The sequence below is a fragment of the Oncorhynchus kisutch genome, linkage group LG4, assembly GCF_002021735.2.
Source record: "Oncorhynchus kisutch isolate 150728-3 linkage group LG4, Okis_V2, whole genome shotgun sequence".
NCBI lineage: Eukaryota > Metazoa > Chordata > Actinopteri > Salmoniformes > Salmonidae > Oncorhynchus > Oncorhynchus kisutch.
In genome coordinates this window covers 77,079,523-77,096,995 of record NC_034177.2, presented here as the reverse complement: position 1 = coordinate 77,096,995, position 17,473 = coordinate 77,079,523, and the positions used below count along the sequence as shown (strand labels likewise).

The 17,473-nt window shown below is 43.9% G+C and overlaps 1 protein-coding gene across 2 annotated transcripts in view; it reads left to right on the top strand.

Moving 5' to 3' along the window:
- LOC109890014 (attractin-like protein 1) overlaps positions 1-17,473 on the top strand; it is a 313,206-nt gene that overhangs the window by 61,194 nt on the left and 234,539 nt on the right. For both annotated transcript variants that reach the window (XM_031823665.1, XM_020481961.2), the window contains exons 10-12: positions 855-1,009; positions 12,973-13,057; positions 13,191-13,402. In XM_031823665.1, the coding sequence (XP_031679525.1) occupies positions 855-1,009; positions 12,973-13,057; positions 13,191-13,402 (452 nt within the window). The remainder of the gene's footprint in view (positions 1-854; positions 1,010-12,972; positions 13,058-13,190; positions 13,403-17,473) is intronic.

Genomic DNA, 17,473 nt, shown 5'->3' with positions numbered 1-17,473 from the left:
ACAGCGGGTCCTGGCTAGGCTTATGGTCCTGGCTAGGCTATGGATAGTGCAGCTGGGATAGTATAGCTGGTCCTGGCTAGGCTAGGGATAGTATAGCTGGTCCTGGCTAAGCTGCTGATCCTGGCTTGGCTATTGGTCCTGGCTAGGCTGTGGATAGTACAGCGGGTCCTGGCTAGGGATAATGCAGCTGGTCCCGGCTAGGGATAATGCAGCTGGTCCTGGCTAGGCTAGGGATAGTACAGCTGGTCCTGGCTAGGCTAGGGATAGTATAGCTGTTCCTGGTTAGGCTAGGGATAGTACAGCGGGTCCTGGCTAGGTTAGTGGTAGTACAGCGGGTCTTGGCTTGGTTAGTCATAGTACAGCTGGTCCTAGGTAGGCTATTGGTCCTGGCTAGACTATGGATAGTACAGCTGATCCTGGCTAGGCTAGTGATAGTCCAGCTGGTCCTAGCTAGACTAGTGATAGCACAGCTGTTCTTAAGCAGAACCTGGGGACTGTGCACCTTGACCCTAGCAGAGGAGAGGAAGGAAGCTGGTAGATTGGGCTCAGACATATTCCTGTACAGTTTCCCGTGTGTGTGTGTGTGTGTGTGTGTGTGTGTGTGTGTGTGTGTGTCCATGGTGCCACATTATTGATGGCGTCTGTCTGGGTATTTGACCTAGCCTATGGAGAGTGACCTTCAGACCAACTGTTCCCTTACATAAGCCACGTGACCCAGACTGGCCCACACACTGCTGTAATCCACACCCAGGGATGGACACGCACGCACTCGCATACACTCTCATAATTGACACATTAAAACATTAGCATGGTGACTGAGTACAGTGCTGATGTGTGTGTGTGTGTGTTGACAGGATGATCCTGAGAGAGAGTGGTCTGGCGCGGTACCTCCACACAGCAGTGCTGAGCAGTGGGACTCTGCTGGTGTTTGGAGGAAACACCCACAACGACACGTCCCTCAGTAACGGAGCCAAGTGCTTCTCTGCTGACTTCCTGGCCTACGACATGGGTAAGTACCAATCATATGCATGCACACATCATAGTTAAGAACCACATCCTCCTCATCTGTTGTTGGTATAGCTAGTGATAATGCAGCTGGTCCTCGCTATGCTATGGATTGTGCAGCTGGTCCTGGCTAGGCTAGTGATAGTGCAGCTGGTCCTGGCTAGGCTAGTTATAGTGCAGCTGGTCCTGGCTAGGCTATGGATAGTGCAGCTGGTCCTGGCTAGGCTTATGGTCCTGGCTAGGCTATGGATAGTGCAGCTGGTCCTGGCTAGGCTGGTGATTAGTGTAGCTGGTCCTGGCTAGGCTAGTGATGGTGCAGCTGGTTCTGGCTAGGCTAGTGATGGTGCAGCTGGTTCTGGCTAGGCTAGTGATGGTGCAGCTGGTCCCTCGCTAGGCTATGGATAGTACATCTGGTCCTCACTAGGCTGGTGATGGTGCAGCTGGTTCTGGCTAGGCTAGTGATGGTGCAGCTGGTTCTGGCTAGGCTAGTGATGGTACAGCTGGTTCTGGCTAGGCTAGTGATGGTGCAGCTGGTTCTGGCTAGGCTAGTGATGGTGCAGCTGGTCCCTCGCTAGGCTATGGATAGTACAGCTGGTCCTCACTAGGCTATGGATAGTACAGCTGGTCCTCACTAGGCTAGTGATGGTCCATCTGTTGTTGGTTTGACGCAATTCTTATGTTTTGAGCTGACTGTATTTGACTCCTGTCTATTTTGCTTTGAAAATATGAGTTACCAGCTTCAACCTCCGGGCATATGGTACAGGAATAGAAGTGACCTACTTTACCTGTACTTAAATAAGTATAACCAACCCCCCCCACCTTACAATAACACACATTCCTCCATGCAAACATCATACGTGTGATGTTCATTGCTACAAGCGTGTGCCCACCCACCAACTCACTCTCATCAGAGTTGAACCCTGACCCCTAAAGCCATAGTTGTCATTTGTCATTCTCCACTGTTAGTTGCCTCCCAGGCCTGGGTCCACAAAGAAGAACTGACAGGTGACATTCTGCAGCCCTAGGGAAAGGGTGTTCACTGACTTTTGACCTCAACATATAGCAGCACTAGGCTTTATGAAAGTCAAGTTGAAGTGCAAAGCTAAGATACACTACATTACCAAAAGTATGCTCGTCGAACATCTCATTTCAAAATCATTGGCATTAATATGGAGTTGGTCCCCCCTTTGCTGCTATAACAGCCTCCACTCTCCTGGGAGGGGTTTCCACTAGATGTTGGAACATTGCTGCGGGTACTTGCTTCCATTCAGCCACAAGCGCATTAGTGAGGTCGGGCACTGATGTTTGGCGATTAGGCCTGGCTCGCAGTCGGCGTTCCAATTCATCCCAAAGATGTTCAATGGGGCTGAGGGCAGTGCTCTGTGCAGGCCAGTCAAGTTCTTCCACCAACCCTTTCTTTATGGACCTCACTTTGTGCACGGGGGCATTGTCATGCTGAAACAGGAAAGGGCCTTCCCCAAACTGTTGCCACAAAGTTGGAAGCACAGAATCGTCTAGAATGTCATTCTATGCTGTAGCGTTAAGATTTCCCTTCAATGGAACTAAGGGGCCTAGTCCGAACCATGAAAAACAGCACAACCATTATTCCTCCTCCACCTAATTTTACAGTTGGCACTATGCATTCGGTCAGGTAGCGTTCTTTTGGCATCCGCCAAACCCAGATTCGTCTGTTGGACTGCCAGATGGAAAAGTGTTATACATCACTCCAGAGAAAGCGTTTCCACTGCTCCAGAGTCCAATGGTGGCAAGCTTTACACCACTCCAGCCCAAGCTTGGGATTGCGTGGTGATCCTAAGCTTGATCTTAAGGCTGCTCGGCCATGGAAACCCATTTCATGAAGCTCCCGACAAACAGTTATTGTGCTGACGTTGCTTCTAGAGGTAGTTTGGAACTCGGTAGTGAGTGTTGCATCTGAGGACAGACGATTTTTACGTGTTACGCGCTTCAGCACTGTGTGGCCAACCACTTTGCGGCTGAGCCTTTGTAGCTCCTCGACGTTTCCACTTCACAGTAACAGCACTTAACCGGGGCAGCTCTAGCAGGGCAGAAATTTGACGAACTGACTTGTTGGAAAGGTAGCATCCTATGATGGTGCCATGTGGAAAGTCACTGAGCACTTCAGTAAGGTCATTCTACTGCCAATGTTTGTCTATGGAGATTGCATGGCGGTGTGCTCGATTTTATACATCTGTCAGCAACTGGTGTGGTTGAAATAGCCAAATCCACTAATTTGAAGGGGTGTCCACATATTTTTGTATATATAGTGTATCTTTTCCCTAGAGGTGAATACCCAGCCTCGGATACCTGAGATGGAGGATCACGTTCTGTTGTAACAGTTACGGTAGACATTTTGGACCCCCTGGGTGTTTTACGTGAGATCTGATGTGAGTAACAGATCACCTTTCAGTAATACAGTGGGGATCATTAACGCCCCATAAAGAGCTATAGAATGGGAGCTGGCCAGATGGCGTCTGCTCTTATATGAATATTCGTTTTGAATACAGTGACTCTGCAGGGGCATTACAGGGCATGCAGATGACAGAGAGGGAAGGAAGGAAGGCAGGGGGTGATGGAGGGAGGGTGTGATGCCGGAAGGGCGGGAGAGAGGCAGGCAGGCAGGGAAGGTGTGATGCAGGGAATGGAGGGAGGGTGGGATGCAGGCAGGCAAGGAGGGAGGGTGTGATGCAAGGAGGGAGGGTGTGATGCAAGGAGGGAGGGTGTGATGCAAGGAGGGAGGGTGTGATGCAAGGAGGGAGGGTGTGATGCAAGGAGGGAGGGTGTGATGCAAGGAGGGAGGGTGTGATGCAAGGAGGGAGGGTGTGATGCAAGGAAGGAGGGTGTGATGCAAGGAAGGAGGGTGTGATGCAAGGAAGGAGGGTGTGATGCAAGGAGGGAGGGTGTGATGCAAGGAGGGAGGGTGTGATGCAAGGAAGGAGGGAGGGTGGGAGGCAGGCAGGCAGGCAAGGAGGGAGGGTGTGATGCAGGAAGGGAGGGTGGGATACAGGGAGGGAGGCAAGGGGGGAGGGATGCAGAAAGTCTGGGGAGCAAAAGGGAGGGAGAGACTACGGAAAAAGAAGGAACAGCACATCAGAAATCCGCTCAATGTAATAGAAGAATCCATAGACTTTAACCACTTCTGGGAAAATTGTTAAACACTAAACAAACAACACGAAGAGTTATCTATCCAAAACGGACATGTATGGGTAAACCCCTTCTCCAATATTTTTGGCCTATAAACAAAGAACAAACAGCAAAAACATAAACTCAGCAAAAAAAGAAACGTCCTCTCACTGTCAACTGCGTTTATTTTCAGCAAACTTAACATGTGTAAATATTTGTATGAACTTAACGAGTTCCACAGACATGTGACTAACAGAAATGGAATAATGTGTCCCTGAACAAAGGGGGGGTCAAAATCAAAAGTAACAGTCAGTATCTGGTGTGGCCACCAGCTGCATTAAGTACTGCAGTGCATCTCCTCATGGACTGCACCAGATTTGTCAGTTCTTGCTGTGAGATGTTACTTCACTCTTCCACCAAGGCACCTGCAAGTTCCCGGACATGTCTGGGGGGAATGGCCCTAGCCCTCACCCTCCGATCCAACAGGTCCCAGATGTGCTCAAAGGGTTTGAGATCCAGGCTCTTCGCTGGCCATGGCAGAACACTGACATTACTGTCTTGCAGGAAATCACGCACAGAATGAGTAGTATGGCTGGTGGCATTGTCATGCTGGAGGGTCAGGATGAGCCTGCAGGAAGGGCACCACATGAGGGAAGAGGATGTCTTCCCTGTTACGCACAGCATTGAGATTGCCTGCAATAACAACAAGCTCAGTCCGTTGATGCTGTGACACACCGGCCCAGACCATGACGGACCCTCCACCTCCAAATCGATCCCGCTCCAGAGCACAGGCCTCGGTGTAACGCTCATTCCTTCGACGATAAACACGAATCCGACCATCACCCCTGGTGAGACAAGACCGCAACTCGTCAGTGAAGAGCACTTTTTGCCAGTCCTGTCTGGTCCAGCGATGATAGGTTTGTGCCCATAGGCGACGTTGTTGCCAGTGATGTCTGTTTAGGACCTGCCTTACAACAGCACCTGCCTTACAACAGGCTATAAGCCCTCAGTCCAGCCTCTCTCAGCCTATTGAGGACATTCTGAGCACTGATGGAGGGATTGTGCGTTCCTGGTGTAACTTGGGCAGTTGTTGTTGCCATGCTGTACCTGTCCCGCATGTGTGATGTTTGGATGAACCGATTCTGTGCAGGTGTTACACGTGCACTGCGAGGACGGTCAGCTGCCCGTCCTGTCTGCCTGTAGCGCTGTCTTAGGCGTCTCACAGTACGGACATTGCAATTTATTGCCCTTTAATGTCCTACGTTTTCATACCTGTGACCATAATTGCCTACCGTCTGTAAGCTGTTAGTGTCTTAACGACCGTTACACAGGTGCATGTTCGTTAATTGTTTATGGTTCATCGAACAAGCATGCGAACAATGTTTAAACCCTTTACAATGGTGAATTTATTTGGATTTTTACTAATTATCTTTGAAAGACAGGGTCCTGAAAAAGGGAAGTTTCTTTTTTTGCTGAGTTTACATGATGAAATACAAATCTTAGAATGAACTATTAAAGACTGCCAGAACCCACTGAATTTTCCAATTACATTGAATGAAATACAGGACAAAATACAAACCCTCCAACACCAAAAGGCCTGTGGTATCCTCAATGAAATGATCAAATATACAGATTACAAATGGCTATACTTAAAACTTTTTAACATCATCTTTATCTCTGGCATCTTCCAGTCCACAAAAGTGTAGACAAATTTGACCCCAATAACTAGCGTGGGATATTCGTAAACAGCAACCTTGAGAAAATCCTCTGCATTATCATTAACGGCAGACTCATATTTCCTTAGTGAAAACAATGTTCTGAGCAAATGTCAGATTGGCTTTTTACAAAATTACCCAATGACAGACCCAATTCACCCTGCACACTCTAATTGACAAACAAACAAACCAAAACAAAGGCAGTCTTCTCATGCTTTGTTGATTTCAAAAAAGCATTTGACTCCATTTGGCATGAGGGTCTGCTATACAAATTGATAGAAAGTGGTGTTGGGGGAAAAACATACAACATTATAAAATCCATGTACACAAACAAGTATGCGGTTAAAATTGGCAAAAAACACATTTCTTTCCACAGGGTCGTGGGTTGAGACAGGGATGCAGCTTGAGCCCTACCCTCTTCAACATGTATATCAACGAATTGGCGAGGGCACTAGAACAGTCTACAGCACCCGGCCTCACCCTACTAGATTATGAAGTTAAATGTCTACTGTTTGCTGATGATCTGGTGCTTCTTTCCCCAACCAAGGAGGGCCTACAGCAGCACCTAGATCTTCTGCTCAGATTCTGTCAGAACTGGGCCCTGACAGTAAATCTCAATAAGACAAAAATAATGGTGTTCCAAAAAAGGTCCAGTTGCCAGGACCACAAATACAAATTCAGTCTAGACACCGTGGCCCTAGAGCACACAAAAAACTATACTTACCTCGGCCTAAACATCAGCGCCACAGGTAACTTCCACAAAGCTGTGAACGATCTGAGCGACAAGGCAAGAAGGGCCTTCTATGCCATCAAGAGGAACATACATTTCGACATACGAATTTTGGATCCGGCTAAAAATACTTGAATCAGTTATAGAACCCATTGCCCTTTATGGTTGTGAGGTCTGGGGTCCGCTCACCAAGCAAGAATTCACGAAATGGAACCAACACCAAATTGAGACTGCATGCAGAATTCTACAAAAATATAAAAATATCCTCTGTGTACAACATAAAACACCAAATAATGCATACAGAGCAGAATTAGGCCGATACCCAATAATAATCAAAATCCAGAAAAGAGCCAGAGCCATTCAATTCTGCAATCTCCTAAAGGAAGCGATTCCCAAACCTTCCATAACAAAGCCATCCCCTACAGAGAGATGGAGAAGAGTCCCCTAAGCAAGCTGGCCCTGGGGCTCTGTTCACAAACACACCCCACAGTGCCCCAGGACAGCAACACAATTAAAAAACAAGAAGATAATTACTTGACACATTGGAAAGAATTAACAAAAAAACCAGAGCGAACTAGAATGCTATTTGGCTCTAAACAGAGTACACAGTGACAGAATACCTGACCACTGTGACTGACCCAAACTTTAGGAAAGCTTTGACTATGTACAGACTCAGTGAGCATAGCCTAACCATTGGAAAAAGGCTGCTGTAGGCAGACATGGCTCTCAAGAGAAGACAAGCTATGTGCACACTGTCCACAAAATGAGGTGGAAACTGAGCTGCACTTCCTAACCTCCTGCCCAATGTATGTCCATATTAGAGACACATGTTTCTCTTAGATTTCACAGACCCAAATATAATTCAAAAACAAATCCAATTTTGATAAACTCCCATATCTATTGGGTGAAATACCACAGTGTGCCATCACAGCAGCAATATTTGTGACCTGTTGCCACAAGAAAAGGTCAACCAGTAAAGAACAAACACCATTGTAAATGCACCCCATATTTATGTTTGTTTATTTTTTTCCTTTTGTACTTTGCACATAATTTACATTTGAAATGTCTTTATTCTTTTGGAACTTTTGAGTGTAATGTTTACTGTTCATTTTTATTGTTTATTTCACTTTTGTTTATTATCTACTTCACTTGCTTTGGCAATGATAACATATGTTTCCCATGCCAATAATGCCCTTAAATTGAATTGAGAGACAGATGGAGATACACAGAGACTCAATGTTTAGATTCGAAGAAAGAAACTCCATTAAAGGGGAATGTTTATTTTCTAGTTAGGATCCAGATTAGATGTTTGAAAAAAGTTTAAACATTTTACTCCATAGCTTCCAAGCCTTCTCATGCAGTCATGGAAGGTCACTGTTTCACTCTCATTGTTATTCAGCTAAATAGCCAGTCCAATCACCCTGAGTAGGCCACTCCAAGGGATAAAAAGTCCAATGTCACTTCTATAATCTGGAAGCGATAGATTGTTTTATGTTCAAGGTGGTAGCTAGACTGATGCTTGGCTTGGGGAGTGTGATCTAGACTCTACACTGAAGCCCAGGCAAGACCACTCTCTGTGATTGGTGCTCTGGTATACAAGCCAGTGTTTGGCCAGATATGTCTGCTTGGCATGGCTAAAGGGCTAGCATCACAGAAACCTGTCATTCATTATAGGCCCTAGAGTACTAGGTTGTCACTGGACATTGTTAATTTTGCTTTATAATGAAATGAGTCAACAATCTCCATCATCGGCTTCTTCTAAACTCAGCAAAAAAAGAAACATCCTCTCACTGTCAACTGCGTTTATTTTCAGCAAACTTAACATGTCTAAATATTTGTATGAACATAAGATTCAACAACTGAGACATAAACTGAACAAGTTCCACAGACCACAGACTTCTGACTAACAAAAATTGAATAATGTGTCCCTGAACAAAGGGTCAAGATCAAAAGTAACAGTCAGTATTGCCTTGCATCTTCTCCTCATGGACTGCACCAGATTTGCCAGTTCTTGCTGTGAGATGTTATTCCACTCTTCCACCAAGGCACCTGCAAGTTCCCGGACATTGCTGAGGGGAATGGCCCTAGTCCTCACCCTCCGATCCAATAGGTCTCAGACTTGCTCAATGGGATTGAGATCCGGGCTCTTCGCTGGCCATGGCCAGAATCTCGCACAGATTGAGCAGTATGGCTGGTGGCATTGTCGTGCTGGAGGGTCATGTCAGGATGAGCCTGCAGGAAGGGTGCCACATGAGGGAGGAGGATGTCGTCCCTGTAACGCACAACGCTGAGATAGCCTGCAATGACAACAAGCTCAGTCCGATGACGCTGTGACACACCGCCCCAGACCATGACGGACCCTCCACCTCCAAATCGATCCTGCTCCAGAGCACAGACCTCGGTGTAACGCTCATTCCTTCGATGATAAACGCGAATCTGATCATCACCCCTGGTGAGAGAAAACTGCAACTTTTTGCACTTTTTGCCAGTCCTGTCTGGTCCAGCGAAGGTGGGTTTGTGCCCGTAGGCGACATTGTTGCCAGTGATGTCTGGCGAGGACCTGCCTTACAACCAGCCTACAAGCCCTCAGTCCAGCCTCTCTCAGCCTATTGCGGACAGTCTGAGCACTGATAGCGGGATTGTGCATTCCTGGTGTGCCTCGGACAGTTGTTGTTGCCATGCTGTAACTGTCCCGCATGTGTGATGATTGGATGTACCGATCCTGTGTATGTGTTACACGTGGTCTGCCACTGCAAGGAAGATCAGCTGTCTGTCCTGTCTCCCTGTAGCGCTGTCTTAGGCGTCTCACAGTACGGACATGGCAATTTATTGCCCTGGCAATTTATTGCCCTGCCCTGCAGTCCTCATGCCTCCTTGCAGCATGCCTAAGGCACATTCACGTAGATGAGCAGGGACCCTGGGCATCTTTCTTTTGATGTTTTTCAGAGTCAGTAGATAGGCCTCTTTAGTGTCCTAAGATTTCATAACTGTGACCTTAATTGCCTACCGTCTGTAAGCTGTTCGTGTCTTAACTACGGTGGTTCATTGAACAAGCATGGGAACAGTGTTTAAACCCGTTTACAATGAAGATCTGTGAAGTTATTTGGATTTTTACGAATTATCTTTGAAAGACAGGGTCCTGAAAAAGGTATGTTTCTTTTTTTTCTGAGTTTAGAGTGAACAGGTTCGTGGAAAGCATTTTCGCTTTAGGTACTGTATATGAATGAAACAGTTTGGCATTTTGTTTAGAAAGCATGCCTGAACCCAGATCAAAACCTATCTATGGTGAGTGATGCTTTTTTACTCATGTGCCTGAAAGACATTGTAGCCTACTACAGTACATGAGATGTTTCATCACTTCAAGTGTCAACAGGTTTCACCAGTTTTAAGGAAGTCTCATTCAGTAGTTAATGGACTGATAGGACTTTTTCTCCTCTCTGCTCCTCTCTCTGTGAGCTAATTAATTAGTTCCACCTGTGGAAGAGGCATTATTCTGCTGCTCTCTCTCTCTGTCGGCTCCGCCACTCATGCTGAGACGTTTTAAGCGCTAATTTGTTTTTGTTTCTCTCTGCTAACCTTGGAGGGGGAGAGCGTTATTAGCTTTTTGTGCTTTTCTTCTGCGAGAGATTAAATTCAGGTCGACACAAGGCAGTTTTAATTTGCGTTTAATTCTTTTCTCCCCTCATCACCCCATCCTCATAATTCTAATTAGATTTGGGTGAAATGAACTCTAATTAAAAATGTTTTGTCCCCCCACCACCCCCTACCCCCTGAAAGGCAACTGGCAGTGACGTCTTCAACAAGAGTGCCCTGTTCATTTTCTGCTGCTGCAATATAATCTTTGGTATTTGTTTCATTAGCCCATTGTTGATATAGTCCCAAAATGTTTTACATGTCTGCAATCAGGTTTTCAAGATATTCAACTTTCAAAGTACAGAAATACAGCTGGTATCATGTATTTTGCATCATATAATACTGCATTTTGCATCAAAATTAAAGTTACATATCTTGAAAACTTGATTGCTGACATGCAGAACATTTTGGGACTTTATCAACAATGGACTAATGAAACAAATACCAAAACATTGTTTTGGGGTGGAATGTTCCTTTAAGTCTTCCATTTAAATTAGGTTTGATTTCCCCTTCAAGATGGTGTGCTGATGATTTTGTCTGCTGATTCCCCTGTCATCTCCCCCTTTCTCCCTGTTCATTATTCATGGTTCTTCTGCCAATATCCTGGGAGGAAATGAAATGGGGGGAGTGTTGTGATGAGTATCAGGGAGTTTCAATATAAAGGCAAGGATCCTGCAAAATCATTCATCTCTAGTACACATCAGATGGTGGGGAGACTCATTTGGCTGACTGTCAGTGCATGTCTGGGTTATTGATTTACTCTAGCTCCAGGCTTCACGATAGGTATTAGGCCTTAGACAGTGCCAAAGTCAGGATTCCAATTGAACTACTGGTGATGGGGCGGTTGTCACAAATACTTATTTTGGTCTGTCCCTTTAAACAATGGATCACCTACGGACATCTCTTATCTTATTTCGATTTGACTCTTATTATTGATATTGATGAATGTACTGCATTGTTGAGGCAGCTAGCACATCAACATTTTGCTGTGCCTTTAATACCTGCTGTAAACTGTGTATGCGATGAGTACAATTTAATTTGATAAGAAAGTAGTGTGGGCCTGAGTGACCGGTTGAGAGCGCTCATCAGGGTGACTACACCATGGCCCTGGCAGAGAACACCTTGGTCTTTAGGATGTGATGAAAAAGCACCTTCTGATTGGTACTGGTGTTGTTGACTCGTCTTTCCCTTTAAACAGCGATATCACAATTAGCCTTGCACTGAGTGTGGTCGTTTGCAACCTGGCTGCACGTTTAATGCCCAGGAACAGTTTATATCTGTGTAAATGCCACATTTACATTTTGCAAGAGTGGACGTGTGGCCTGTAAAGCATCAGAGACTTGTAAAATGAAACGGTAAAGCACAGGATTGTGATCACTCTCAGAGCCATTACTCTGTTCACAGTGTGGTATCCCCAACAAACAAGATCAATGGATGAATAAACTTGTTTATCAAGTCCCATTCAGAGGCAGCTACATAATAAACAATTCAAAAACGCTACGTAAAGAGGTTGACGTTTATCATCTCCTAGGATCCCACTAACAGTGGGAAAACTGAACGTTGTGCTGTCTCAATTTAACATGATTTGCCTGGTGATATTGACAAAGAGAAGAAATCGACTTTGCCGACCTATAATTTTTTCTCTGTTGTTATTTGTTTTCCCTGGGGAGGCTAAATTCGTTTTGAAAGACGATTGGTAGATAATCACAGACAGGAAAAATTGTCTCGCTACATCCTGGGCTGTGTTGTCAGAGCTGCTCCAGGTACACTCATTGTAGCCTACCCATGGCTCAGTGCAGTTCATGACCATGGTCCTAGGAGATTGGTAATCAAACTACCATTGAGACCCTGTGCGCCCACCACCACCACCCTAGGATTGCCAAATAGCAGCTGCAGTGGATTAAACTTGAATGATATATATATATTTTTGCAACCGTAACGGTATCTTCTCTAGCTGCGGTTAGTTGTTTATGACAGCCCTGTGTGTAGGTTATGGCCCCTAGTGCTCTGGTATGCTCACACACACAGTGTTAATCACACCTGGGCTTGGTACAGTACACCCAGTCCTACAGCCATTATACAGAGCCAGGGGGACCATGACATTCATACAGGCCATTCTCCACTGTTCCCTTTGGTTCCACAGCTTCTATGTCCACAGGATTCTCATAGGCGTTAATAATTCAGAGTTGACACTTCCGTGTGTGTGTGTGTGTGTGTGTGTGTGTGTGTGTGTGTGTGTGTGTGTGTGTGTGTGTGTGTGTGTGTGCGCGTGTGCGTGCGCAACAGTGCAGACGGGGGGGTTGGTGTGTGTACCCAGTCCCGGTGCTGTTCTGTTTTTCAGTATGTACGGTAGGGTGGTATGGTACAGGCATACTGAAATGAAATCCAGGCAAGAAAGGAACACAGGAAAGGAACACTTCTCCCCTGTTGCTAGGTAATGGACCTGGAGCTGGGTTAATTGCTGTATTAAAAAGCATGTAACAGAGAGAGCCTGGCAGATTGGGTGGGCTGCAGAGAACAAATGCCAAGGAGCTCAGATTACCAGGCTACAGAGCGTTAGAGGCCTTAAATATACAGCTCATTCTGGGGTCCAGGGGAGTTTCAGTCACAGTTGCTTGGATGGTAGTATGAGTAGGGTGTCGCAGGTCACAGTGGCGGTATAATTTTTTGAAAAGTACTTCTTATATGTCAAATGTTCCTACTGAAGCCAAACCTGTAGCCTGATCTCTATATGCATGTTTTTTTCAGCTTGTGATGAATGGAAAGTCCTGCCCAGACCAGATCTCCACCGTGACGTCAACCGCTTTGGCCACACCTCCGTCGTCAGCAATGGGTCAGTCACTTGCATCCAGTATATTGCCCCTCCGTTACTTGGTATTTGTAGTTTTTTATCTCAGTTTTCTTTCATGAGTTTCCTCAGTGTTCCCTGGTAATGATGTGTACTCTGTGTTGTGTTCTCTCCCCAGGTCTATGTATGTGTTTGGTGGTTTCTCTGGTGTGCTGCTGAATGACGTGCTGGTCTACACCCCTCCCAGCTGCCAGGCCTTCAGTGAGGAGCAGCGCTGTGCCAACGCCAGCCCTGGCATCCGCTGTGTCTGGCTTAGGGACCACTGTGTCCCCTGGGACACCAGCCATGCCAACGGCAGCGTGCCCGCTCCCTTCTGCCCTCCACGCACCAGTACGTGTTGTATGACATTGCCCTCGTCACCATTTGAGTTTACATACCTAGCAATACTTACCTTGGAAATTAGGATGGCAACATCCTCATTTACTCAAATTTGTAGCCTCCACGATGATTGAATCCCCTCTCTGGTAGTTCAAATCAAAATCTCATTTTATTTGTCACATGCTTCATAGGCAACAGGTGTAGACTAACAGTGAAACGCTTACTTATGGATCATTTTCCAACCATGCAGAGTTAAAGATAAAATAGAAATAGTGACACGAGGAATAAATACAGTGAATAATAAATACACACAATGACTAAAAATAACATGGCTATTTACAGGGAGTAGAAAATAACATGGCTATTTACAGGGAGTAGAAAATAACATGGCTATTTACAGGGAGTAGAAAATAACATGGCTATTTACAGGGAGTAGAAAATAACATGGGCTATTTACAGGGAGTAGAAAATAACATGGCTATATACAGGGAGTAGAAAATAACATGGCTATATACAGGGAGTAGAAAATAACATGGCTATATACAGGGAGTAGAAAATAACATGGCTATATACAGGGAGTAGAAAATAACATGGCTATATACAGGGAGTAGAAAATAACATGGCTATATACAGGGAGTAGAAAATAACATGGCTATATACAGGGAGTAGAAAATAACATGGCTATATACAGGGAGTAGAAAATAACATGGCTATATACAGGGAGTAGAAAATAACATGGCTATATACAGGGAGTAGAAAATAACATGGCTATATACAGGAGTAGAAAATAACATGGCTATATACAGGGAGTAGAAAATAACATGGCTATATACAGGGAGTAGAAAATAACATGGCTATATACAGGGAGTAGAAAATAACATGGCTATATACAGGGAGTAGAAAATAACATGGCTATATACAGGGAGTAGAAAATAACATGGCTATATACAGGGAGTAGAAAATAACATGGCTATATACAGGGAGTAGAAAATAACATGGCTATATACAGGGAGTAGAAAATAACATGGCTATATACAGGGAGTAGAAAATAACATGGCTATATACAGGGAGTAGAAAATAACATGGCTATATACAGGGAGTAGAAAATAACATGGCTATATACAGGGAGTAGAAAATAACATGGCTATATACAGGGAGTAGCAAATAACATGGCTATTTACAGGGAGTAGAAAATAACATGGCTATTTACAGGGAGTAGAAAATAACATGGCTATTTACAGGGAGTAGAAAATAACATGGCTATATACAGGGAGTAGAAAATAACATGGCTATATACAGGGAGTAGAAAATAACATGGCTATATACAGGGAGTATAAAATAACATGGCTATATACAGGGAGTAGAAAATAACATGGCTATTTACAGGGAGTAGAAAATAACATGGCTATATACAGGGAGTAGAAAATAACATGGCTATTTACAGGGAGTATAAAATAACATGGCTATATACAGGGAGTAGAAAATAACATGGCTACATACAGGGAGTATAAAATAACATGGCTATATACAGGGAGTAGAAAATAACATGGCTATATACAGGGAGTAGAAAATAACATGGCTATATACAGGGAGTAGAAAATAACATGGCTATATACAGGGAGTATAAAATAACATGGCTATATACAGGGAGTATAAAATAACATAGCTATATACAAGGAGTAGAAAATAACATGGCTATATACAGGGAGTAGAAAATAACATGGCTATATACAGGGAGTAGAAAATAACATGGCTATATACAGGGAGTAGAAAATAACATGGCTATATACAGGGAGTAGAAAACAACATGGCTATATACAGGGAGTAGAAAATAACATGGCTATATACAGGGAGTAGAAAATAACATGACTATATACAGGGAGTAGAAAATAACATGACTATATACAGGGAGTAGAAAATAACATGGCTATATACAGGGAGTAGAAAATAACATGGCTATATACAGGGAGTAGAAAATAACATGACTATATACAGGGAGTAGCAAATAACATGGCTATTTACAGGGAGTAGAAAATAACATGGCTATTTACAGGGAGTAGAAAATAACATGGCTATATACAGGGAGTAGAAAATAACATGGCTATATACAGGGAGTAGAAAATAACATGGCTATATACAGGGAGTAGAAAATAACATGGCTATATACAGGGAGTAGAAAATAACATGGCTATATACAGGGAGTAGAAAATAACATGACTATATACAGGGAGTAGCAAATAACATGGCTATTTACAGGGAGTAGAAAATAACATGGCTATTTACAGGGAGTAGAAAATAACATGGCTATTTACAGGGAGTAGAAAATAACATGGCTATATACAGGGAGTAGAAAATAACATGGCTATATACAGGGAGTAGAAAATAACATGGCTATATACAGGGAGTATAAAATAACATGGCTATATACAGGGAGTATAAAATAACATGGCTATATACAGGGAGTAGAAAATAACATGGCTATTTACAGGGAGTAGAAAATAACATGGCTATATACAGGGAGTATAAAATAACATAGCTATATACAAGGAGTAGAAAATAACATGGCTATATACAGGGAGTAGAAAATAACATGGCTATATACAGGGAGTAGAAAATAACATGGCTATATACAGGGAGTAGAAAATAACATGGCTATATACAGGGAGTAGAAAATAACATGGCTATATACAGGGAGTAGAAAATAACATGGCTATATACAGGGAGTAGAAAATAACATGGCTATATACAGGGAGTAGAAAATAACATGGCTATATACAGGGAGTAGATAATAACATGGCTATATACAGGGAGTAGAAAATAACATGGCTATATACAGGGAGTAGAAAATAACATGGCTATATACAGGGAGTAGAAAATAACATGGCTATATACAGGGAGTAGAAAATAACATGGCTATATACAGAAAATAACATGGCATTTAGAAGTCTAATGGCTTGGGGGTAGAAGCTGTTCAGGGTTGTGTTGGTTCCAGACTTGGTGCATTGTTACCACTTGCTGTGCGAAAGAGAAAGTCTGTGGCTTTTTAACATTTTTTGGGGGCTTCCTCTGACACCGCCTGGTATAGAGGCCCTGGATGGAAGGGAGTTCGGCCCCAGTGATGTACTGTAGCACCTTGCGTGGTGATGCAGACAGTCAAGAAGCTCTCAACAGTGCTGTTGTAGAACTTTGAGGATCTGAGGGTCCATGCCAAATCTTTATAGTCAATGAACAGCATTCTCACGTAGGTGTTCCTTTTGTCCAAATGTGAAAGGGCAGTGTGGAGTGTAATAGAGATTGACGCAATCTGTGGAACTGTTGGGGCGGTATGCACTTTTGAGTGGTTCCAGGGCGTCTGGGATGATAGTGTTGATGTGAGCCCCCTTCAAACGATTTCATAGCTACAAATCAAATCGCGTGGTCACATACACGTGTTTAGCAGATGTTATTGCGGGTGTAGCGAAAAACTTGTGCTTCTAGTTCCGACTAGAGTTGCAAAGGGTCGGAAGTTAAGTCCTGGAATTTGGGGAATTTTGCTTAAATTCGTCAAAAAAATTGCTTACAACAGTGAACCTTTTTTTGTGGGATACACAAAGGCAATTCTAGTTCTTGTGACATATTTTGGTTAAACTAACCCCAATTCAATGGAATTGCATCCCTCTGCATGCACAGTGCATTCTTCCATCACATGTACATCTGATTCTCAAGATCTTGCACACTAATGAGATGCTATTGAGCCCACTACTACACTGTCTGAGCCAAGGACTACATGCTTTCTGGTAAGTTTTGATTACAATGCTGGATGGGGTGAATAGTAGTAGCCTACAGCAAAGTGTGTTTAAATCATTTCTAACTTGTTAACAATTTCTGCCAGTAATTTTTTTTCTACCAATTACCTATGCAAGGTATTTTTTTATTATTCTTATAATATTTTTACCATTTCTTTTTCTAATCTTCACAGGAAAATGCCACGGGCACTATCTGAGGTATGGAGACATTTCACTGCAGCTAATGTAGAAGGAAAAGCTGTGTACATTTGCAAATACTGTGCAAAATCGTATGTGAAGAATGCAACAAAGATGCAGT